The sequence below is a fragment of the Eptatretus burgeri genome, chromosome 17 (assembly GCF_056783735.1).
Source record: "Eptatretus burgeri isolate ZD-2024b chromosome 17, Ebu_testis_v1, whole genome shotgun sequence".
Taxonomy (NCBI): Eukaryota; Metazoa; Chordata; class Myxini; order Myxiniformes; family Myxinidae; genus Eptatretus; species Eptatretus burgeri.
The window spans coordinates 37,143,048-37,168,033 of record NC_140977.1 but is presented as its reverse complement, the minus strand read 5'-3'; the positions used below and the strand labels follow the sequence as shown (position 1 = coordinate 37,168,033).

The 24,986-nt window shown below is 44.0% G+C and overlaps 1 protein-coding gene across 3 annotated transcripts in view; it reads right to left on the bottom strand.

The window, feature by feature from the left end:
- Positions 1-177: 177 nt before the first annotated feature.
- LOC147009774 (coxsackievirus and adenovirus receptor homolog) overlaps positions 178-24,986 on the bottom strand; it is a 29,593-nt gene continuing 4,784 nt past the window's right edge. Inside the window, exons 2-8 of one of the 3 annotated variants that reach the window (XM_085860834.1) lie at positions 20,629-20,771; positions 18,108-18,201; positions 7,231-7,344; positions 4,538-4,681; positions 4,235-4,369; positions 3,923-4,061; positions 178-3,665 (exon numbers count right to left, since the gene is read on the bottom strand). In XM_085860834.1, coding sequence (XP_085716960.1) covers positions 3,431-3,665; positions 3,923-4,061; positions 4,235-4,369; positions 4,538-4,681; positions 7,231-7,344; positions 18,108-18,201; positions 20,629-20,771 — 1,004 coding nt within the window. In that variant the 3' untranslated portion in view covers positions 178-3,430. The remainder of the gene's footprint in view (positions 3,666-3,922; positions 4,062-4,234; positions 4,370-4,537; positions 4,682-7,230; positions 7,345-18,107; positions 18,202-20,628; positions 20,772-24,986) is intronic. The other 2 variants (XM_085860836.1, XM_085860835.1) reach the window with 2 other exon arrangements.

Sequence of the window (24,986 nt, the reverse complement as noted above, 5' to 3'; positions counted from 1 at the left end):
TGCTGCATACAAACGAAGAAGATTACAAAGTGTGCAACTGCTTCATGTTTTACCAAATATCATCCCCTCCTCTGTGCACGTGGGCATGTGAGCGATCTGTTGTCAGGAAGCCGTTTCCACGGCTTACTACATGCTCTTCTTACTCCAGCACATGAGAGGCATCAATAAAAAGACAAGTTGGTGCCAAGTTTGGCTTCTGCCTTTATTCACATAAACATTTCAAAATTCAAAACTTTTCTGATGCATTTGATTGAAGGCCAACAGCAAAAACAGTGATCAACTTTTCCCTTAAAGAGATCTGAGTGTTTTCTACACATCATGGGAAACTTGCGACATCTCTGTGCATGTTCGTTTAACGTAAGAGAAAGAAAGCAAGGAATAAGATAGTCTAAAATCCCTAAAAACGGGAAATGTAAAAAACAAGAAAAGAAGATATTATTTAAATTGAGCTCAATCATCATAAGGTAAAAAGTTTCATGATTTGAATTGGAAAAATATTCATCAGGTCAACTCCAAAACCCAATTTATTTATTATGATTTTTCCACTGAATGAGCGACAAATATCTCCAATTCCTCAACACCAAATATAAAAGTTAAAAAACAACCTTAAAACCCCCTTGTGTTCTGTACCTGAATTATTCCCACATAAATGGGATTTCCTTGATGTTATCTTATAATCCACCACGATAGTTCTACCGAGTGTGGTGTCTTTCGATGATGTTATTTTGTACGATGACATTTGAGTAGTTTCGAGTGACTAGTTGTACCGGTGGAGTATTGCCAGTTGCAAGCAGAATTTAGTTATCGTGATACGACGTGACATCAATCGACGATTTATACACATATGCACTGACATTGCCGGTGTATGGTATTTCCATTTTATTTTTGCATCCTCTTAATAGCCTTGCCTGTGCCTGAGCGGACAGGAAAGGGGAGGATGTGGTAATCGTTGTGTCATTAAGTCTGCAGAGAACTGCCTTTTAGTCTTGTTTTTTGCTTTCGCATACGACGTTGAGGCTCGTGGAAGAGCTACAATACACAACAGAGCAGAACATGACAAGCAACACCGAGTAGAAAGAGGTGGGGGGGGGGGGGTACACTTGGAGGCAGAATGGGTATGATAAAGAATGAGATTAAGGTGGGGGGGCACACGGGGTGAACAAGCTGTTTTCAAGCTCAAAGCAGGGGAAAAACATAAATGGAACGGGGGGGGGGGGTAGGAGAGACAGACACACACACACACACACACACACACACACACACACACACACACACACACACACACACACACACACACACTCACACACACAATAAGTTGTCAAGGAAGGGGTATTGGGGGTTCACCACTAGCTGTGTTGAAGACCTTGAGGGAAGAATGAGATTGAAGAGGATGTGGAAGTTGGTTCCACAGGCAGAAAAAAAGAGAAACAAATGAGTGGAGGTGAGCAGTGATCCTGGATTTAGGTCGTTTCACCAGAAGGGGATTGATGGTGGATCGCGTGTGCCCTGCAGAACCTGGGGGGGGGGGGACAAAGCACAGAAAGAGCAGAGGGTGCAAGACCAGAAAGGAGATGGTAGAAGACAGAGAGACCACCAACCTGTCTGTGACAGTGAAGTGATAGGCCAATAGACTCAGCTTCATCATGGGAGATTCCAATGATCTTGAAGGCCTTGGTTTCCACAGCATCAAGTTGAGCAAGGCGTGAGGCAGGAGCACCAGCCCAGAGGGGAGGGCAGTATTCCATCAAGCTGCAGATGAAGGCCTTGTAGGTGAATAAGAGTTAATGTGTGCCAAGGAAGGACAAACATGATGGAAGATGCCCAGTCGGCGGTTGGCTTTGGAGGTGATCTTCGATTTGCCCAAGAAAGATCATGGCTGATGGCAAGGCCCAAATGTTTGAGTGACTTTATCTCTTCAAGTGGTTTGTTTAGGAAGTCGATGGGAGGGTTTGGCAGACCATCTCTCATTGGAGCAATTGGAAAGGACATTGGAGAAAAGGAAAGAGTTGGTGTGAACTGCAATGAGGATTTCCACAACTTTGCTTATGATTGGGAAGAAGCCAAGAGCCCTGTAGATTGTTCATTGTCAGACCTTACATAATTTAGATCATCCCAGCAACACCTGAAATTGGAACAAAGTAGTCCAACCTGACCAAAACATTTTATGTTTAATGTTTATAATAATATCCTACATTATATTTTATACGTTGAATGTGAATTATGTCCACGTTATCTGCACCCATTCCTGAGGATGTTTGTCTGCACCGAGATCTACTGCAATCTATATTGTTAATTCTAAGGCGTTTCATAAATTACGTTCACGCACACAGCTTTGCACAGCACTGAAATTAATTGAGTTTTAGATTTGGTAATCAAAATATAATCTACAATTGAACACCACTCCGTCATGCAGACTTGCATCGCATTTCCCGAGAATGTGAAAAAAAAATTAAAAATTGTTCGGAACATTGCCGGCAGGTTCGTGAAAGGTTCGAGCCAAAAACTTTCCCCAGCCAACCCTACAAGGTGGGAATAATTATATATGGATACATTGGTAGAAGGCAGCACACTGGGCAGTAAAGAATACATTATTTATTAAAGCCTGACAATTTCAAGAACAAGGTCGTTCTCTTCCACAGAGGCATCGACAATGGTGTCAAGGGAACACCGCATTCACTTCCATTGGGGACGGCACTGCGTCGTGGATTGGACCAAGTCCTCACCAATCACAGTGCTCCCCGTTTTAAACCTCTTTTGCAGTTTTTGTCATCATTGTAATTGACGGTTTGAATGAAGTTCAATAAACTACAAAGCATTACGCAATCGATTACAATACAGACAAAAGCCAGAAAAAGAGGTTAAACGCAGGGAACACTGTGATTGGCGAAGACTTGGTCCAATCCATGACGCAGAACTGACCCCAAAGAAAGTTAGCCCGGTGGAAGAGAACCAGCTTGTTCTCGAAACGTCAGGCTTTAATAAATAATTTCTTCTTTACTGCTCAGTGTGCTACCTTTCACCAATATGAATCCTAAGCTGCAAATCTTCAACCATGTACAGATATAAAACATTCATACATTATAGTACGAGGTATAAAAGTGATAATGAGTGTGTTATTATGGAACCATGCAGAACTATGTAGAACTAATCCCTGTTGTTCCCATTAGTTTATATTGCATCTGCATAATCTTAAGCCCATCACCTGATCTCACGGAAAGCAACCGCACAATCAAGTGGTGTTCTACTGTATGTACATACATATATATATATATATATATATATATATATATATATATATATATATATATATATATATATATATATATATATATATATATATATATATGTGTGTGTGTATGTCCCATTGAGGTTCTGGATTGTTAAATGCTCTATCACATTCAATTTTGTAGTGTGTGGCATGACAAAACATTTATACCAAGTAACCTCGAACTTGTGAACCCGTTCCTTCTGAGGCTTGAGTGAAAGACCCCTGGCCTCGTGAACCTCCTGGGAGTAATTTGTAATCTGGAGATTTGAAATTAGCCAATCCCAAGCGGCCATTGGAGGGTGTGGCTGAGCCCACCGAAGTCTGAGCTGCGGATGTCACGCTCAATCCGGATTTGGCCCGGGAACCAGGTCGGGAGAGAGGTGGAGACTCATCCATTCTGAAAGTACAATCAATAAATCAATCGATCAATCAGTCTGGTTTTGTATATAACACTCTTCATTCGGCAAGAAAATCTCAAAGTGTTTTACAGTGTAAGAATCGAGTATTGCATGCTGAGAGTAGAACGGCGCAGATAACTAGCATTCAAAATTGTGAAGTCATAAAAACACAGCAGGCATGACATTACCATGATGAGGACTGAGCATACAAATAATTCGTGAACAAGAAAAGTTTCGAAAAAGTCTGCAAATTTACCTGACTTCATAGTTTTGCTCTGGAACCTTGCTTTGTTTCTGCCGGTGTAAAATCCATGTCACCAGACATGTGATCAAAAGGACAGCAAGCAGAACAGCAATCACAGCACCAGCAATTACTCCAGCTTTATTTTTCTTGCCTGAAGATCATAAGAGAGATATTATAATGATAGCAGGAACTGCAAGTGGGAGGAGGGGGTGGTGGGAGCATGAAGGGAGCTTTTACAAGTCACAAGGGGAAGATGGGACTTTGTTGCACAAGAGCTGTAGGTGCGGAGGGAGCAAAGGTGCACACACATAAATAATGAATTACCAGGAGGAAGAGCAAGGAAAACAGAGCATTTTGCAGTCCCTATATCATTTTGGATGGAACACACATACTTTCCACCATCTTTCCCACCATCACGTAACGAAACGTTACGGAGGGTGAGTGTGCCAGCAGCCATATCTGGAAAGAAAGCAGGTCAGCTTTATTGTTGGGCAGGTGGGGGGGGGGAGGGGGTTAAGGCACATAAGAACTTTCGAAGATGGAGAGTGACTGCAGTACATCAGAAAGAGGGACAGAAAAACAATATGAAGATGTAAACTGTACGTGCGCATCCACGCACACACTCACCCTGCTTTGCTGACCTTGGCATGGAAGCTGTGGACCATGTATATTTCAGTGGTTTGCTACCAACCATGCTTTTGCAAGTCAGAACGACGTCATCACCATTGACTACGGTGCGCTGTAGGCTACAAGAGACCTTGCCAGGTGGCACTGTTCAGAGGACATGAGAAAAGAAAAAAAAGGATGGCAAACTGAATACCATTATACATTATAACCCCCCCACCCCCCCACAGACCACTCCCTCAAATAGTACGAATGTCAGAGGACAAATCATGATTTTGTTTTCATCTTCCTGTTGTGCACCCTATTTAAAAGCTATTTATCTATCCAAGCAAACATAGATAATAATATTTTTAAACGAAGAAGAAGGAGGTTTTAGCACCCCGATGAATGATGCACACACCGATCCGAACACTGCCTCACAAAGTACACATTGGTGAAACCCACAGAGCATCTTGATTCGATGAAACAATGGAAGCATCAATCGTAACATGCAGACTGTCCACGAATGAGGATTGCAAACAGATTCATGCACAGACTTCTCAATGAAAAACGAGTGGTACACACCCTGTTAAAGTGTTACCTGCTAGTTAAGGCTCTGTGTTACCTCCTAAAGCTGCTTTTTATTTATCACTTCTGAAAAATGGCAGCAAATAAGGACATTTGTGCTGGATGCAGGACAAAATAAAGCTTATTGATAAAACATGTAAATAATACAGCATCGGTTTCAAGTGGGAAATGGTAGCCTCACAAGTAGCCTTGTTTAATCATTCCTCTTCTGAATTGTGGTTCACCGAATATGCTTCTGTGCTCTTCGGGGGCTCAGTGTGCCCCCAAAACAAAAATTGCATACGAGACTTCTACCCCCACTCCCCTCGCTTTCAGAAATCCAAACTACACCTTCGTACGACTGGTAATAACCTTGGTAACCAAGGCTATGAAGGAACTGCATCGGCCTATCAGTAACACCCCTCAGAATACTACAGCTCGCAGTAGGAACAAGGTGAAGAGAAACTCACGCAGAGCAGATATCTCGAACCAGTTTGTTTGTGCCCTCATGCCCAACTTGATTGTCATACTACTAAGCACTCATTAAAGAGGGTTCTGTTCTGGCATATTATATAGCCTGGTGTTGGCTTAATGGTTAGGGTGGTGGGCTTCGGATTCTCGTATCCTCAGTTCAAATGCCACTCAGCTGTTGAATTAAACCAGGTGGGGTTGACTCCACCTGTCATCCTTCGATGGTCGGCAAAGAGTGCCAGCATGCTGGTATACTGTGTTGGAGTGGCGACCCGTCCAGGACTGTATCCAATAGCCAGGGAATCTGCTTAGGCAGCACCAATGCTCTGCACAGAGTATGGTCCCAATGGATAGATGGATGGATGGTTCTTGCAATGTGGCAACTTGGCTGCCAGGGTAGCTGTCATTTCATGGAAGCGTGGCTGTGCCACTGATGCTGTGCCCCTTTACCAGTACACTGGTACTGATTTCGCCGACCTCGGAAGGATGACAGGCTGAGTCAACCCCACCTGGTGTTTATTCAGCAGCCAGCGGGGCTCGAACTCAGGACCATAAGATCCTAAACCAGCCACCCTAACCACTAAGCCAACACCAGGCTTATTAAAGAGGGTAAAGGTTGAGTCCACATTCAAAGCTCACGGAAGAGTTTGTACGTACATCGAATGCTGGACAAGGGACGTCATTCTACCTTTAAATTTATTGCATGAACACGAGCAAACAATATATGCAACTGATACAGTGGATGGGATATGGACCTGGGATGACAGCATCATGAGACAGGTGCCAAGAAGGGAATGTTAAACGGGCCAACCGAAATTGTACGGCTTTTAAATGTTATCAACTTCACACTTTCTTTTGATTAAAAGCAAATGAAAGAAAGATTTGCAATTCAACTTTTATTACAGCCTTTTGGGAAAGTAAGCAATGATGGGGGCATGATGGTGGGGAATAGGGAGGTGGTGTGGTGGTGGTGGTGTTGGTAGTGGTGGAAGGGCACTTGTAAAACAGCATGAGCATCAATGAAAACACCCAATGGTGTCTTCCGTGAATAGTCGGTGAAAACGAAATATCCAATGACTGTTTACAAAAGCTCAAAACTTCATTTTGTTACAAGGGAATTATAATGATGTAATTATATAGAAGCTCATGGCCATGGGGGGGGGGGACGAGGAAGAGGAAGAAGAGGAGAAAGCGGAGAAAGAGGAAGAGAAATAAGGGAAGAGGAAGAGAGCAGGAATAGGAAGAAGGGAAGAGGAAGAATAAGAGGAAGACAGGAAGAAGAAATCTTTTTTGTGCAAAAATCTTTCACATTGAAGATTTTGACAATTTTATCAAGCATTTTGTGCTTGTCAAGCCACTTCCAAGTGACCGTTAACTCTAGCACGCTGCCACATTACATTATTTGTGCCATAATGCAAACAAAATAAATAAATTCATACGGTCATGTACAGTACATGCGTGTTTACCGATCACTTGCCGAGTTTTCCTTCACGTTGTGTTGGTTGTGCACAACATTGTGCACATACACCAGGTGTTTTGTGATAATAATCTCCATACTTTCTATTTAGGGTGCCTTGATGTACAGAAGTAGGAATATCTATACATCAACATGATTATCATCCCCAGAATTGCTGCATGGCATTCATTACTAACTAAGGGAAGTCTTACTGAAAATGCACCTTGTACTTCCAGCTGAACAGACGTATGATCTGATGCAGGGAACTGGCGTAACAAACACATGTAACCATTCGAGTCGTCCAGTTGCACATTTTCCAGCAACAACGAGGCATTGCCTGGTGATCATAAGTAACGGACAAGCAAACGTTCATAAAAGTAAAAAAAAATAATAATAAAAAATGTCTCATGCAGTTGAAAAGGATGCAATCGAGGCAGAAAAAGACAAATATGAAACCTCAGAAACCCCAAAATTATATTGTTGGACAAAATAAAAAAAAGCACCCTCATCTCTTCGTAATCAAACGAGATGGTCTTCATAGAATACTTACCACGGGCAGTAGAAGGACTTGGTGCGAGCAGGGGCGCCGAGAGTAGGGGAGGTGCAGGGTGGGGGTAGGGGAGGTGCAGGGTGGGGGTGGGGAGGTGCAGGGTGGGGGTGGGGGAGGTGCAGGGTGGGGGGTGGGGGAGGTGATTTTTTTTTGTGATGCAATTTTTTTTTTCATCTGTCCGACTGTTTTTTGTGATGAAACAATGATTTTTTTTTGTGATGATAAAACACCGTGGGCGGTTTTATTTTGTTTCTCCCTCCAAGCCACTCAGAGTGATTCCCCAGCATGCCATCGCCATGGACAGTGACACCTTCCCTCATAAAATAAACAACTGTGGGAACAATTTACATCATGACAATCGCGGTACTGACGTAAATTAGCACAGAAATGTTGGCCACACCCAAACCGGATGAAGAGTGTAAAACCAATCAGCATGGAGGAATAAGTGAATAACACCCCCCATTTCCCTTAAACGTGGCATGTGTTTCTGAGGATGAAATATGGAAACCTCCATATACGTTAAAACATTTTAAAGGGTCTGTACACTTAGTATTGCCACGGGACACATTCTGTCTCTCGGCGGTCCTGGGTGTGAGACAATTTTTCTGGCGGCAAATTTGTAATTGCATCAATCGACACTTCTGAGGGAAATGTGTACAAATTATACTTTGAAAATCTTCGATGTACACTCAATATGCGCAATACAAATGGTCATGTAACATGTGGTAAAGTTTCTGCCAGACAAGAGCACATACCTCAGCCAGGCTAAACAGTTTACATATTGCATCCCACTGATAGGCTGGATCTGGATCCGGACCAGAGCATGGATGCCGATTAAAATCTAATCGGCTTGTTCTCGTCACCTAACCAACTCATCCACAAAGTTGTCAGACACTGTCCATAACTTTTTGAAATATCATGATGTATGTTTTTTTTGGCCCAACTTTCAATGGTGAAGAATCACTTAAAAAAATTTCGTATCAGGATCTGTCTGGATCCGGATCGTCACCAAAATCTAATCAATTTGGCCTTGTCATATACCCAACCTGTCCACCAAGTTTTATCCAAATCTGTCATTTACTTTTTGAGATGTCCTTATCCTAGACGGACAGACAAATGAAAAATCACTCACAGAGCGACACTTGGTAAAACAGAACAAAGTAGAACGGCACTCGGTGGAGCGCATACCTTCGCCAGGCTGAACAGTTCATCTTTTGTATCCCACTAATAAGCTGGATCTGAACGAAAATCTAATCGGCTTGTTCCCTGTCACTTCACACCAACTCATCCACCTTGTTTTGTCATAATTTGTTCACAACTTTTTGAGATATCATGATATATGTATACATATACACATACTGTACAAATGCATTTTCATATCAGTTTTGCCCCTATCAATTTTATAAATTAGGCCTGTGTTGACCTTTTGACCTTAAAAATAATTGATGGTTGAATTAATTGACCTAATATGCAAATCCTGTTCAAATTTCAAGTCAATCATATGAAAATTGACGATTTTAGAAAGTGCACCTAAGTTGTTGACATTTGGCCTTTGTTGACCTTTTGGCATATGTTGGCATCAATAATAATTGGTGCTTCTATTCAGTGAGCTGATATGAAAATCCTGTTCAAATTTCAAGTCAATCGGACGAAAATTGACAATTTTAGAAATCTGGCCTATCTTAACCTTTTGACCTAGGGTGCTTGAATTCAGTAAGCTGATATGCGAAAGGTTTTCAAATTTCAAGTCAATCGGATGAAAATGGACAATTTTAGAAATTTGGCCAATGTTGACCATTTGGCTTATGTTGACCTAAAAATTAATAGGTGGTTGAAGTCATTGACCTGATCTGCAAATGCTCTTCAAATTTCAAGTCAATTGGATGAAAATTGACAATTTAGAAATATGGCCTATGTTGACCGTTTGACCATTTGACCTCAAAAATAAATGGAATTCTGTCGGACCACCAACTCTACTATTTGGTGAATTCTCGTGAAGATCAGCTTAAAATTGTGACCTGTAGGTGATTAAAGGTGAGTGGACAGACAAAATGCCTGGTGTTGGCTTAATGGTTAGGGTGGTGGGCTTGGGATCCTAGGATCCTGAGTTCAAATCCCACTTTGCTGTTGAATTAATACCAGATGGGGTTTACTCTGCCTGTTAACAAGGTTAACAAAACGAGTGCCAGCTTGCTGGTATCCTGTGTCAGAGTGGCGAGCTGTCCAGGATTGTGCTCAATAACCAAGGAGACTGCTTTGGCAGCACCAATGCTTTGCACAGAGTATGGTCGCAATGGATGGATGGATGGACAGACAAACAAACGGAAGCGACTAACATACTTGTCAGAAAAAGAAAAAATTATAATTGTTGCCAAGTAACAAACGGAACAGATCAACATACTTGGAAAAAACATTTTTTGCCAAATAACAAACAGGGGTGAAAACATAATCTCCGTCCACCTTTGGTGGCGGAGGTAATAAATAATAATAAAAACGCCAATATGCAATTCAAGGAAAATTAATGGAACATAATTTTATTGACGATTCCTTAAAACCTCAAGGCACAGGAAACTTTATAGGATCTCCATTTGCTCTCATCACATCAATGGTGCAAACTCTTACAATCCACTACCACATTTTTGGTCTGACAAGATTCTCTGATATTTCTGGTAGGGTGCATACCATAGTTTTTGAGATTTTGGAGTCGTTATTGTTGAGCCAACAATGAGTGCTCTCACAAAAAAACAACTAGAACTACATTGTTGATGGCACAGCATCGCATATTCCCGCGCGCACTGCTTTGTCCCATTAACACTTGGTGAAATTTTATCTTGCAAAATGGATTGACTTTTCTTTTCTATTTGATGTGCTTTATGACCAAAGACTTATGATGTTTACTAAATCAGAAGTAATTGCAGAATGTCAACATTAATTTAACACTGTCCAGCAATATAGAACTGTGCATCAATTTAATCATAGGAATGAACTGTGTATATTTATTAATTATAATTATTCATAATCAATTAGATAAATACAGTAAAACCTGTGACTGTTTGTCACTCATGAGGACACATAAGTAAGTTCTTTATAAAAGAATTTACCATGTACAATGGTAAATACACTTAAAAAAAAAATCAGCCCCCATGACCCCACCCCCTCTGGCCCGGCCCCTTGGGGTCATATCAAAAATCCGACAGTGTTGTGCACTTCCCCATACATATATCTACTATGTCCCAAAGTTTCAAGTTCTTATCTCAAATGGTGTAGGAGGAGCTATTTTGACCCCCTATCTGCAAAGCACCCTCTGATCATCATGTGTTTAAAAAAATATGTTGTTAAATGTATAACTCATGAATATGTTTGATTTAAAAAGCTATAAGACAATTTATTTTTTAATCGACCCCCATGACCCCAACCCCTCTGGCCCGGCCCCTAGGGGTCATATCAAAAATCTGAAAGTGTTGTGCACTTCCCCATACATATATGAGGCGCTGCAAGGAGGAGTGATGTAAGGGGCACATCGGCCATTTTGGAGTTAATGCCATATAGCACTATTTTAACCCTTCCCCTATCATCCGAGCCTATCAGCATCATATCATTAAAAAATGTCGCTTACATCACTCCTCCTCGTGGGGCCTCATATCTACTATGTCCCAAGGTTTCAAGTTCCTATTTCAAACGGTGTAGGAGGAGTTACAGGGCAAGACGTACGGACGGACGGACGGACGGACGGCGGAGACAATCACAATATTACCGCTTTTCTTCGAAAGCATGGGAATAATAATTTTCTGCAGCGCCTGTCTGAGAATGAATACAGTGTGTACAGACTTATCACTCTGCCAATCATATTGTTGCGGGCCGGCGGGGTCAGGTGAGAAGACCACTAGGTGGGGGAAAGCTACGTTGATTCCCACCAGACTGCCTGGAATTGTAGGCCGTCTCTCACGGATAATTCCATGATGTGGCGGGTCGCTTAACCGACCGTGGACGGCAATAACTAAACCGCGTGACCTAGGGTCCTCCTGTCTAGAATCAGGTTACCTAATTAACCACGCGGTTTAACCACCGGGGAACCACGCCCTCGGTAACTCCTTGTCCGAACCGGATCACGCTACCAACTACAGATCACCTTTCCGGATCGGATGCAGCCGAGCGGCACTGCCAAGGACGTACCGGCTAGAAGGAACGGATTGTTGGGAATAAAGACCTGGCTAAACTTAGATCCGAATCATGCTGGACCAATGGAGGAAAAGACAAAGGCGAGCTTGAAACATTTCTACAATTATTATTTATTTACAATAAGTGAGGAAAAGCATGTGGCACAACAAAAGGTTTATTGGGGATGTAACGCAGGGAAAGATGAGAGAGGTGTGGGGTGCGACAATTATACAAGAAACTTACAAAAGCAGACAGTGCAGACTTAACGCGAGATTAATAAAAGAATACCTCTGGCTTCGGCTTCCCCTCCACTCCCACCTCATGTTTATATGTGTACTGTACCGTCCACCGAACAGTGATGACTCCATCTACACCTCACTATCCGAAAACATGGACCATCTTCTATCTTCTCATCCAAACTCTCTCTTCCTCTTATGTGGTGACTTCAATTGTCATCACGCCAGTTGGCTAGGTGTGGGTACCTCTCTCACCTGCCACGGCACCTCAGCAAAAGCTTTCTGCGACTCATTGGGACTGACTCAATCGGTCAACTTCCCGACCCGGATCTCAACCAATGGTACTCCATCTCTTCTGGATCTGGTTTTGACAAATTTCCCTGACAATATCTGCTGCTCTTCCTTCGCTCCAATTGGTTCTTCTGACCACGTCCTTGTCAAAGTGGACATCTCTCTGGCTGTTATCAGAGAACCACCTCACCGCCGTCGAGTCTGGCATTTCACTCAAGCCGACTGGCAGGGTCTCCGAGCAGCCATCAAACTTACAGACTGGTCTCCTATTACTACTTTCTCAAACATCAACTCATCCTGGGAATTCTTTCAAAGAAACTTGCTCTCCCTCATGCACAGATTTATCCCCTCTCGTGTTCAGTTGTCTTACCCTTCCTCCCGCCCTTGGTTTACTGAAGCTTGTGGCGAGGCAGTTGTCCTGAAACAACTTGCCTTTGCCTCATGGAAAGCAAACCCAACTGAGGGCAATCTCAGTTCTTTCCACAAAGCTCGGAACAAGTGTGTATCTACCCTCAGGAGAGCCAGAAAACAACATCTTTCTCATCTCAAGTCTGAACTCTCAAACCTCTCTCCCTCCTCAAAATCCTGGTGGCGATTAATCAAATCTGTTTCTGGTGTATGTTCCCCCTCCATCCCCTCCCTTACCTCAAATGGCCGCACTGCTGATTCCACACGTGATAAAGCTGAATGTCTAAACTCGGTGTTTGCAGCTAAATCTTGTGTCCTAAACCCATCACTATCTCTACCCACTTTACCCAGTCACACCCAACTGTCCCTGGACTCTGTATCCTTTTCTCCTGACAAGGTGGAGAGCTTGCTTTCAAACCTCGAGTCAGATTCTGCAACCGGTCCAGACGGCATCAGCCCACGTGTCCTCAAAGCCTGCTCTTCTGCTCTTGCTCACCCTCTCTCTGTTCTATTCACCCTCTCATTTGCCCAAGGTCATCTGCCATCTGCTTGGAAATCTGCTAACATCACTGCCCTGCATAAAAGGTGCAAAAACAGATCCCTATAACTACAGACCAATCAGCCTTCTCCCAATCATCAGCAAGGTGATGGAATCCATCATCGCTTCAGACATGAAATCCTTCCTCTTCTCCAATGGCTTGATTTCCAATCATCAATTTGGTTTCAGACCAGGTCACTCTACCCTGGATATGCTGCTTCTGCTCTCCCATCAATGGATGGAGGTCCTCAATGCCAGACAGGAAATCCGAGCCGTATCCCTGGACATATCACGTGCTTTTGACACAGTCTGGCACCCTGCCCTACTCACCAAACTCTCTTCCCATGGTATTCAAGGCCATCTCCACTCATGGCTCGCAGACTTCCTCTCCTGTCGCAGTCAACGTGTGGCCCTAAATGGAGTTCTTTCATCCCCTCTTCCTGTGCAGGCTGGAGTTCCTCAAGGTAGCGTTCTGGGCCCTGTTCTTTTTCTGGTTTTTATCAATGATCTCTCGGACTCTCTGGAAAATCCTCTATTTCTCTTTGCCGACGACTCCACCCTCTGCCGTACCATCTGTCATCCCTCAGACCGGCAAGCAGCAGCTTCTTCGCTCACTGCAGATCTGGATAAAATCACAAACTGGTCCAACATGTGGAACATGTCTTTCAATCCAGACAAATCTCACACTCTCACTATGTCTCTTCGAAAGGACCGTTTACAAAACCCCCCCATCCACTTTCTCAACAATCCTCTGGAAGAAGTCTTTTCTTTCAAGCTTCTAGGTCTCACTATCTGCCATGACCTTTCCTGGGAAAGTCACATTTCCAACCTCGCCTCAAAAGGCAGTCGCCGACTGGGAATCCTCCGTCGTGCCAAGTCCTTCCTCGGCCCTCTTGAGCTCCTGACCACTTACAAAGCTTTTGTCCGTAGCCTGATGGAGTACTGCTCTCCCCTCTGGGCTGGTGCTCCTGCCTCCCACCTTTCTCGGCTTAACGCTGTCGAAACCAGGGCATTTAAGATCATCGGCATCTCCCGCAATGAAGCTGAGTCTTTGGGCCTCTCACTCAATCACCGCAGGTTGGTCGGTGGTCTTTCTGTCTTCTACCGACTCCTCTCCAGCCTTGCCCCCCTGCTCTCTCTGCGATTTGTCCCCACCACATTTCCACAGGGCGCTCAAGGTCCGCCAACAACCCCCTTCTGGTAAATCTACCAAAATCACGAATCACTGCTCATCTTCACTCTTTCATTCCTCTTTTTTCCCGCCTTTGGAATAAACTTCCTCACTCTATTCTTTCCCATTCTTCCCTCCAGGCTTTCAAAACAGCTGTTCACCACCACCTCTTATCTTCCCCCATCCAAATCCTCGATCTTTTCTACCCCCGATAATCTACCCAAGCCCACTTCCTTCATTTCTCCTGCTTTCCTTCCTGAAAGTCCCTGTAATGTCCATCTTCTCTTCGCCATGTTCCCGGTCCCATCCCCATCCCATCCCCATCCCTCTCCCTTCCACAGTTCACCTAATGTGTCTGTTCCCCACTGTTTTGTCCATTCCACTCCCGCCCCTCTTGTCTCATGCCTCCTTGCTGTGAGTCATGTGTTTGCTCTCATACGAGCCTCGACCAAGGTATACAACAAAAAAAAAAAAAAAAAAAAATCACAACAATGCAGATCTTATACAGGTTGATCCAACGGACAGGCGTCAACACACTCAGACAAAATAAACCCAATGAAAGGCAAAGGACTTTTGCAGCCAGGGAAGGAGGGAGTGGAGGTCACAGTTTTTGGTACTTGAGTGTTTCGGGGGAAGGGATGCTCCGTGGTGCGGCACCCGACAAAAGCTGTGCAGTTCGGTCCACAGCTGTACGTGTGGTAATCGTGTCTGTAGCAGGAGTCCGAGTGGAGAAGAGCGGAGTCCAAGGCCGAGAATGGAGCAGTAGATAGGACATGGCAAGAGGCTTGGTCAAGGTCGTGTCGGCGGGGACCAGTACAGTAGGTGGGCCGGCGAGGCGAGACGTAGGCAGAGCAAAGCCGCAGGAACACTTTCACAACAACTCCTTCAATTCTCCACTTTCCAACCGACTTCTCACGCCTTCGACCTTCTTTCAACCAAATCCCACCGACTTCTTCCTTTCAATCAACAACAACCGTCTTCTTCCTTTCAATCTAGCAACAACCACCGACTTCTTCCTTTAGATCTACAACAACCCACTTCGCCCCCACTCTGAGGATTGCTTCGTACTTTATAGATCACGGAGCTCGGGGAGGAGCCATGGCGAAACTGACATCATCGTCCGATCCGAGCATCCCGATTGGACCGGGCCTTCATGTGGTCCGCCTTTCTGGGCCAGGTTTCGGCCAGACGCTAGTTTGGCCCGCTCACGCCGCGTGTGTCTGGGTTTGGGAAGGTGGATGGCGATGCAGCTTCCAGAGCAAACGTCGGGATTTTGCCTCTGAAAACGAGTCGCTGGATTGACGGTGGTACGCTGTGGCCAGCGAAACGAGGGTAGCACGTGAGACGATTTCACCTCAGAAAATAAAAGGAGGGAATAAAATAAAGGGGAATAATGATCTAATAACCTAACTATAGCCCATCGCAATGCACCCTCGTGTTTTCCCACGACACAAGGAAGGGATCTATCTCCACGTATACTAATGGAATAACTGACTCAGGACAGCTATCTGTTGTACGCATACGGTTCCGAGAACCGTAACAATATTTACCACATTTCAAGGTCCCGGTCCCGGTATACCTATGTCCTGAGATCCTTCAGAGTTACTGTTAGGCGGTGTATTGTGTTTTGTGACAATCTACTTGTTAATTGCACTGTGCCATGTGATCATGCATACATTGATCAAAAGGAAGAAAGACTTGCCTGAATTTCCCACAATATTCCATAAATTCCAAGGTTAAGTTGGATGGGTGCTTGCCTTGATACCGCAACGACTCTTTGATCTTTTTCATCCCATCATGAAGGTTTAATGTGATGAAAATGTTGCATCTGTTGCATCTAACAATCCAATGCAGAGTTATCTTCCCTCAAGAGGTGATTTTTTTTTTTTAATGATCTGACGATTGGATGGGCTAATCACTACCTTTAGTGTTCCACTTCATGATGATTCCTGTCCTCCCTCGCACGCCCCCCCCCCACCATCACCCACTCCTTAAACAAGACTGATTTTAAAATGTGTAGGATAGTTTAAATAGTTCTGATTGAGATGCTCATTTTCCAACAGACAAATTTTCATTCCCTGTAGAAACCATGTTAATGGCTTCCTCTGGGACAAAATGTTCTAAAACCGAGCAGTGAGACTTCTGAGATTTCTACAGTTATACAAGTGTCAGCAAATGTCGCAAATGAAAACGCACATCCCATGAAGTCTGTTCAGGTCGCGTAAAAGACAAAACCCTAAATGCATAAAATCTCACATTTGCCAGTGGTACGTTGATCTACAGCAACCATAGTAAAAGTGGGAAGAAAGAAATAATTAAATGTCCCCCACCCTCACCCCCATTGGGAAGATAACACGTAGCACATGACGGCTGCAGTGCAGGATGAAGATCACTCATCAATGGTCGAAATGTCAGACCGAAACCTTGTCTGTTTGGCAGTGATACTTGTTGATGGTGCCTGCATCTTACAATATGGACCTTTCCAACTACAACCAGTCTTTTAAAGCTATCATTAGAATACTTATTTACTTAATGCTAGTATGCATGTATGAGTATCAGATAGGAATTTTTTTAAAAAAAGATTATTACTTGGCCTGATCTTCTAAAACATAAAATATAAAAAAAGAAAAATTTGACATTGCACTTTATAAGGAAATTAAGATGCATCAAGCTGATCATACAGCCAAAGGACAAATTGTCACACACATTATCAGGTCTTGTTTGTGTCCTTGTCATTATCAAAGGCAAGACTTGATAGAAATGTGGAATGTTTCCCATGAATCAGGTCTAAAGTGGAAAGAGCTAAATGTTGCTGCCAAATCATGTGCAAAACATTCCTGTGCTCGGTAACTCGCAATCCTTGGGTTTGGGTGGCAATGAGCCAAGTCATTCAACCTTTCCCCTCTCTCTACTTGTGTCTCATCCTCTCCAAGAGCAGCAAATAGGCAAAAACAACTAGAACGGCACTCGGGAGAGCACATAGCTCCGCCAGGCTGAACAGTTTGTATTTCGTATGCCACTGATTGGATCGAGATCCAGACTTTAACCAGAATCTCATCAGCTTGTTTTTGTCACCTCCCCTACTCATCCACCTTGTTTTGTCATAACTATTCAGCAACTTTTTGAAACATCATGCTAAATATTGTTTTGGCCCCATCTCTCAATGGTGAAGAATCAACATAATTTTTTTTTTTAATTCTCGTATCCAGATGCAGATACTCAGCAAAATAGAAATGATTCATTGTTGTCAAACACTCAACCTGTCCACCAAGTTTCATGCGAATCCGTTGATAACTTTTTGAGATATGATGATATATATATCGTGTTTAGCCCGATCACTCAATGGTGAAGAATAGCTTTAAAATTATTGGATCCGGATCTTAAGCAAAATCGAATAGTCTTCCTTGTCACAAAGCCGACGTGTCCACAAAGTTTCATCCAAATCAGTCCATAACTTTTAGAGAAATTGTGCAATCCTGTATATCATTTTTGGCCAAATCTCTCAATGGTGAAGAATTATTTGAAAGATTCTCAGATCCGGATGTTCACCAAAATCGAATCAGTTCATTCTTGTCAAACACTCAACTTGTCCACCAAAGTTCTGTCTGAATCAGTCCACAACTTTTTGAGATATCCTGCTCACAGACAAACAGAGAGACAGACAGATGTGAAAACATAGCCTCCATAAAAATGTTTTTATAAACACAAAAAGAAGGTAACAACATCAAGGCAGAGGCAGGTTGCTCACCAGCGGAAATAATATTTGCCGCAGGTAGAGAGACTCGTCCAAACAAGGAAGAGGTTTGTACTGGATGCGCTTCCCCATTCGCATAAGTCATTACCTGGAACGAATGGAAGTTACACTCAAAATACAAGTTTAAATAATATAAATAAAAACCATCAAATTACTATTATTATTATTTTGAGGTTATTTCCATATCATGCAAAAGAATAATGGAATTTGATGCCACCTCCTCTTTAAACCTTGTGGTTTTTTTCCAAAATACATTTTCTCAATTTAATCCAATCTGCTACAACCACAACAGCAGCCACTGTCTGTCTGTCTGTCTCTCTCCATAGTTTGACCTTTGCCACACCTTTAGTGTATCTACTAGCAACCTCACAATGGTGGATTGCTGACGGGCTCAGACGGGCCCCCATTGCAAGTCATCAAAATGGAAAGAGAAGCCTTATTGGTTTTCTTGTTTATCAGTGTTAAAACACACAGATCTTGAAGAGGAAATGATGAGAAGTGAATTTGTCACAAAGAAAACATGGAAAAACCACTGAAATCCACCCTGACTGGCAAAACAAGTCCAACAAGAGATTACTGACATTCTTCACTTGCAAGTTTCTGGTTTAACTACTTCTGTAGCATTCTGACACAACATTGAGGTACACTGGGTGAAAACAATTCAACCATTGCTCAGGCAATACCTTGAAGTAACAACCATGGGTGGAATGGATACGATGAACAAATACCTGTAAGGTGACCAAGTAACATTAAACAAACGAGTTCAGATGCACGGAATACTTCACAGGTGGGGGTTCTCAATCCATAGCCCAATCGGTAAATCGGTGCGGCTCGTGTAATTGTTGTGATTCAAGAGGATGCTCGGATGGTTCTTTTTTTTCTGCTGCCCCTTTCTAATCTTCCGAGTGATTTGGTGACAGGATTATCTCGTGAGCAACATGAGCGGAGCAGTTCATTTTACATTCACATTAGCACGAACATGAAAACAGTTCATCAGCATGCCATTTCAAGATGCTAGTGCAGTTCAGTACATCGGTTAGAATGGAGGTGAGCACAATGGAAACAAACAGCAATGACAGAAACGTGTTCCAACACTAGCAAAACAGACCCGAGCCGATTGATATCCAGGTTTGATCAGTCAACAGGCCTGAATTGATTTATAATACAATTTCAGGAGTTCCCCAATGATTTTTCTAACTTGAAAGCCAATTATTACCTCTGATGGAAGTTATGTTTTCACCCCTGTTTGTCTGTCTGTCATCAGGATAACTCAAAGAGTCATGGACTGATTCAGATGAAACTTGGTGCATAGGATGAATTGATTCGACTTTGGTGAAGATCCGGTTCCGGACAAGAGAATTTTAATTAGTTTGTGATTCTTTGCTATTGAGAGATAGCACCAAAAACAATATACAGGGTGTCCCTAAAAAAATGACCATTTCATAGTCTAATAACATAGCTAATTCTCGCTCAAATGATCTCAAATTTTAACAAAATGTGTAAAAACTAATTAAGTTGAATGTTTAATTCTTATCTCAATGGGAATATACCAGGAATATGGATTGGGCGTGCCAGTGATAATGACAATGTGATGTTGAAATGGCCACCACGTTCACCTGACTTGACACCTTGTGATTTTTTTTCTATGGGGCTATGTGAAAGGACTGGTCTATATCCCCCCTCTTCCTACAAGCCTAGAGGAACTTAAGCAGAGAATCACTGAGGCGCTGGAGAATGTTACGCAAGACATGCTACAGAGTGTTTGGCAGGAGCTGGACCACCGACTTGACGCGTGTCGTGTCACAGGAGGTGCACATATTGAACATTTGTGAAGTCTTGAGAAAACGGTTATAAAATCTACATCCCTCTGAATCTCTTGTTCGAATTTTGATAAATAAATCTTTTATTGTTCAACATGAAGCCCATTTACTTTTGTTTGCCTGGGACATGTAGTTACTTAGATATTCAAGTTTCAAATGATGTCATTTTTTTAGGGACACCCTGTATTTGAGAGACAGGACCAAAAAAATCCCCCAAAAAACAATATATCCACCACCAGTTAAACGATTTGAGAGCTGCATTCAAGTTATAATTGGAGATTTTAGGATTATGACTAAAATAAACGAAGCACTCACTGCAAGAGACAAGAGGAGAAGCCATTGAAGGTGGGACAGAAAATGACAAATTCAATGACAAATTGGTCCACAAAAAACAAAACCTGTGTATGGAATTACGATGGACATGCAGTAAAAATTAGACAACGAATGGACAAGGATTACAAACTCGGGACCAAGAGGACCTGGAAACAGATGAACACTGAAAATCATTTGGAAAGAAAAAAAAAATCATTCGAGTGAAACAGCTCCAAATTGCAATGCCATGGGGGAAGAAATGGACCCTGTTGATGGAGGTCCGTCCCACTTTGGAGTGAAATTGGCGATCACCCAAAACATTGTGAAGATAATGTTCACACGAAATAAAATTATCAATGGACAGTCAGAAAACAAGTTCTAACCGTGCCATTTGAATTCAGCCAGGTGATGTCCAACGCCGCAGTGTCTTGAGATGCGGACTCGAACAAACAGGGTAAAACGGCCTTTGACCCCAACTTCACCTTGATAATTTTGTTCTGGTTTTCTCGAAATTTCAGGCCACTCACTGTACAATGACAACAAAGTAATCATCCTTGCATGAGAAATCACCTTAATGGTGATGATATATACATACACGTACACAAATATAGTCGAGTACAAAAGTTTGAGTCCAATCAATCAATGTCAAGATTTCTCATAACACAATTTAAAACAGCAATTGTTCATCATATTGAAGACACAGTATACACAGTCTATGTTATGAGGGTGATTCTTTACTTTTGAAGTCGATTTTTCCAACATACCAAATAAACAAACAATTCACACGATTTATCCACACTGATTAACATTTAGGGGTTTCTGAACTAAGTTTTTCCAAAATACAGTCGAGGCTCATGGGGGAGTTGGAACATGCAACGAGTCAGGATGAAACAGCAAAAAAACAGGAATAGCAGAAAGAGAAGGGGAAAACATAACAGTGGGGTTGAGGGACAAAATGGAGAGAGAGGTTGAAGATAAGGGATGTGAGGAAGAATGATGACTCGGAGAGGACACGGGGGTGGACAATACGGATACAGAAGGAAACTCTCAGTAAGGAAATTCAGGACATTTGGAAAGAAGAGGACATGGGGAGAGTTGCCGAGGGTAGAAAAGATCACGGTTTTGGATTGGGTACGATCTGAGATGGTGGTGAACTGCTGTCTTGAAAACCTTGAGACGACACTGACGTTGAAGAGAATGTGGAAGTTGAGGAAAAAAAGGGGTGGGAAAAAAAGAGGAATGAATGGGTGGAGGAGAGCAGTGATCCTGGATTTTGGTAGTTTCACCAAAAGTGGGTTGTTGGCAGACCTCATGGGCCTTGCAGAAACCTGGGGGGAAAGGGGGAAGAGGGAGGGAGGATGGAGAGGGCAGAAGGTGCAAGACCAGAGAGCAGGCAGTCAAAGACAGAGACCACTGACCTGTCTGCGATTTGAAAGAGATAGGCCCATGGACTCGGCTTCATCATGGGAGATACCAATGACCTTGAAGGCCTTGGTTTCCAGAGCATCAAGCTGAGCAAGATGTGAGGCAGGAGAGCCAACCCATAGGCAAGAGCAGTACTCAATCAAGCTGCAGATGAAGTCCTTGTAGGTGGATAGGAGTTCAGGTGCGCCAAGGAAGGACTTTGTAAAATGCAGGATGCCCAGTCGGAAACTGTCTTTGGAGGTCGACGTTGAAATGTGGTTTGCCAAAGAAAGATCATGACTGATAGTGAGACCCACGAGTTTGAATGATTGAGCTTCCTCGAGAGGATTGTTAAGAAAGTAGGTAGGAGGGTGTGCCAGATGGTCCTTTTGGAAAGCGAGAGAGGGAGAGAGAGAGAGAGAGAGAGAGAGAGAGAAGAGAGAGAGAGATGGAAGAGAGAGAGAGAGAGAGAGAGAGAGAGAGAGAGAGAGAGAGAGAGAGAGAGAGAGAGAGAGAGAGAGAGAGAGAGAGAGAGAGAGAGAGAGAGAGAGAGAGAGAGAGAGAGAGAGAGAGAGAGAGAGAGAGAGAGAGAGAGAGAGAGAGAGAGAGAGAGAGAGAGAGAGAGAGAGAGAGAGGTGGGAGAGAGAGAGGTGGGAGAGAGGTGGGAGAGAGGTGGGAGAGAGGTGGGAGAGAGGTGGGAGAGAGGTGGGAGAGAGGTGGGAGAGAGGTGGGAGAGAGGTGGGAGAGAGGTGGGAGAGAGGTGGGAGAGAGGTGGGAGAGAGGTGGGAGAGAGGTGGGAGAGAGGTGGGAGAGAGGTGGGAGAGAGGTGGGAGAGAGGTGGGAGAGAGGTGGGAGAGAGGTGGGAGAGAGGTGGGAGAGGTGGGAGAGAGGTGGGAGAGAGGTGGGAGAGAGGTGGGAGAGAGGTGGGAGAGAGGTGGGAGAGAGGTGGGAGAGAGGTGGGAGAGAGGTGGGAGAGAGGTGGGAGAGAGGTGGGAGAGAGGTGGGAGAGAGGTGGGAGAGAGGTGGGAGAGAGGTGGGAGAGAGGTGGGAGAGAGGTGGGAGAGAGGTGGGAGAGAGGTGGGAGAGAGGTGGGAGAGAGGTGGGAGAGAGGTGGGAGAGAGGTGGGAGAGAGGTGGGAGTGAGGTGGGAGAGGGGTGGGAGAGAGGTGGGAGAGAGGTGGGAGAGAGGTGGGAGAGAGGTGGGAGAGAGGTGGGAGAGAGGTGGGAGAGAGGTGGGAGAGAGGTGGGAGAGAGGTGGGAGAGAGGTGGGAGAGAGGTGGGAGAGAGGTGGGAGAGAGGTGGGAGAGAGGTGGGAGAGAGGTGGGAGAGAGGTGGGAGAGAGGTGGGAGAGAGGTGGGAGAGAGGTGGGAGAGAGGTGGGAGAGAGGTGGGAAAGAGGGGGGAGAGAGGTGGGAGAGAGGTGGGAGAGAGGTGGGAGAGAGGTGGGAGAGAGGTGGGAGAGAGGTGGGAGAGAGGTGGGAGAGAGGTGGGAGAGAGGTGGGAGAGAGGTGGGAGAGAGGTGGGAGAGAGGTGGGAGAGAGGTGGGAGAGAGGTGGGAGAGAGGTGGGAGAGAGGTGGGAGAGAGGTGGGAGAGAGGTGGGAGAGAGGTGGGAGAGAGGTGGGAGAGAGGTGGGAGAGAGGTGGGAGAGAGGTGGGAGAGAGGTGGGAGAGAGGTGGGAGAGAGGTGGGAGAGAGGTGGGAGAGAGGTGGGAGAGAGGTGGGAGAGAGGTGGGAGAGAGGTGGGAGAGAGGTGGGAGAGAGGTGGGAGAGAGGTGGGAGAGAGGTGGGAGAGAGGTGGGAGAGAGGTGGGAGAGAGGTGGGAGAGAGGTGGGAGAGAGGTGGGAGAGAGGTGGGAGAGAGGTGGGAGAGAGGTGGGAGAGAGGTGGGAGAGAGGTGGGAGAGAGGTGGGAGAGAGGTGGGAGAGAGGTGGGAGAGAGGTGGGAGAGAGGTGGGAGAGAGGTGGGAGAGAGGTGGGAGAGAGGTGGGAGAGAGGTGGGAGAGAGAGAGAGAGAGAGAGAGAGAGAGAGAGAGAGAGAGAGAGAGAGAGAGAGAGAGAGAGAGAGAGAGAGAGAGAGAGAGAGAGAGAGAGAGAGAGAGAGAGAGAGAGAGAGAGAGAGAGAGAGAGAGAGAGAGAGAGAGAGAGAGAGAGAGAGAGAGAGAGAGAGAGAGAGAGAGAGAGAGAGAGAGAGAGAGAGAGAGAGAGAGAGAGAGAAAATGTGAGATTTGTCAGGATTGAAAGACATGTTCCAAGTGTTTGACCAACTTGTGATGCATCATGGGTGATGAAGGTTGCAGTGAAGTTTCATCGGAATTGTATGTGTAGTTTTGGAGAAGAAAGCAAATGCACGTTTTTGTAGGTAACCCCCCTTAAACCACCTTAGAGGCCAAATTTTCTCATGTCATGAACAAACTTTGGTATGTCATGGGTTATGAAGGTTGTCAGGAAGTTTCAGCAGAACTGTGTGTATCATTTCTGAGAAGAAAGCAAATACCTCTTTGAGGGGTGGGGGAGCAACCAACCATCTCCCTGAAAACTCCCTCTGTCGATCCCCCTTCAGATCCGTTTTTTTTTTTTAATGCTATTTTTTTTTATGATTTTTTTTTTCTCATTGTAATCATATAATTTATTTTGTCTTCCTACCTCGAGTGTAGAACCACAGTATCGCAATTAACACTTGAAAAAAGCCCCAAGTGGCTTTACCACACAATGCACGAAACATTTGAAGAAACTTTTAAAAGCGAAACGTTTAATTTTGAGTTGTATTTATCTATGCTAACGTGACGGGTTGCGTAATGGAAGCACAAAAAGGGGAAACGTGGTGTAAAATAAAATTTCACATTTTCAGCGAGGCAGCCACAGCCTGTTTCACTGCAGAACAACACGTGGCCAACGCAGGCGAGTAGCCCTGAACTTTGTTCAAATCGATATATATATATATATATATATATATATATATATATATATATATATATATATATATATATATATATATATATATATATATATATACACTATTCAGTGACATTGTAAATATTGTAGAGTGCTGGCTTAAGCACTCCATCGAAACAGTCAATAAGAAATGGAGCCCTTGGCACGCAATTGGCAATCACTGAACCATCATATTAAACGTACACCTCCCGGAGACACCCGAAATGTCAAATATGTCCGAATTTGACAAATGAACACTTTTCTAGGAGTAGGAACTGCTTGTAAGTTTGATTCTGGAGCTTAAATTTTGAAATTCTTCTTAATTTAAGAGATACTCATAGTATAGCGGTCGCATGTGCGAAAATGAAATAAAGCAGCGATCGCTACGTCTCCGGGTGTTTATAAGCATT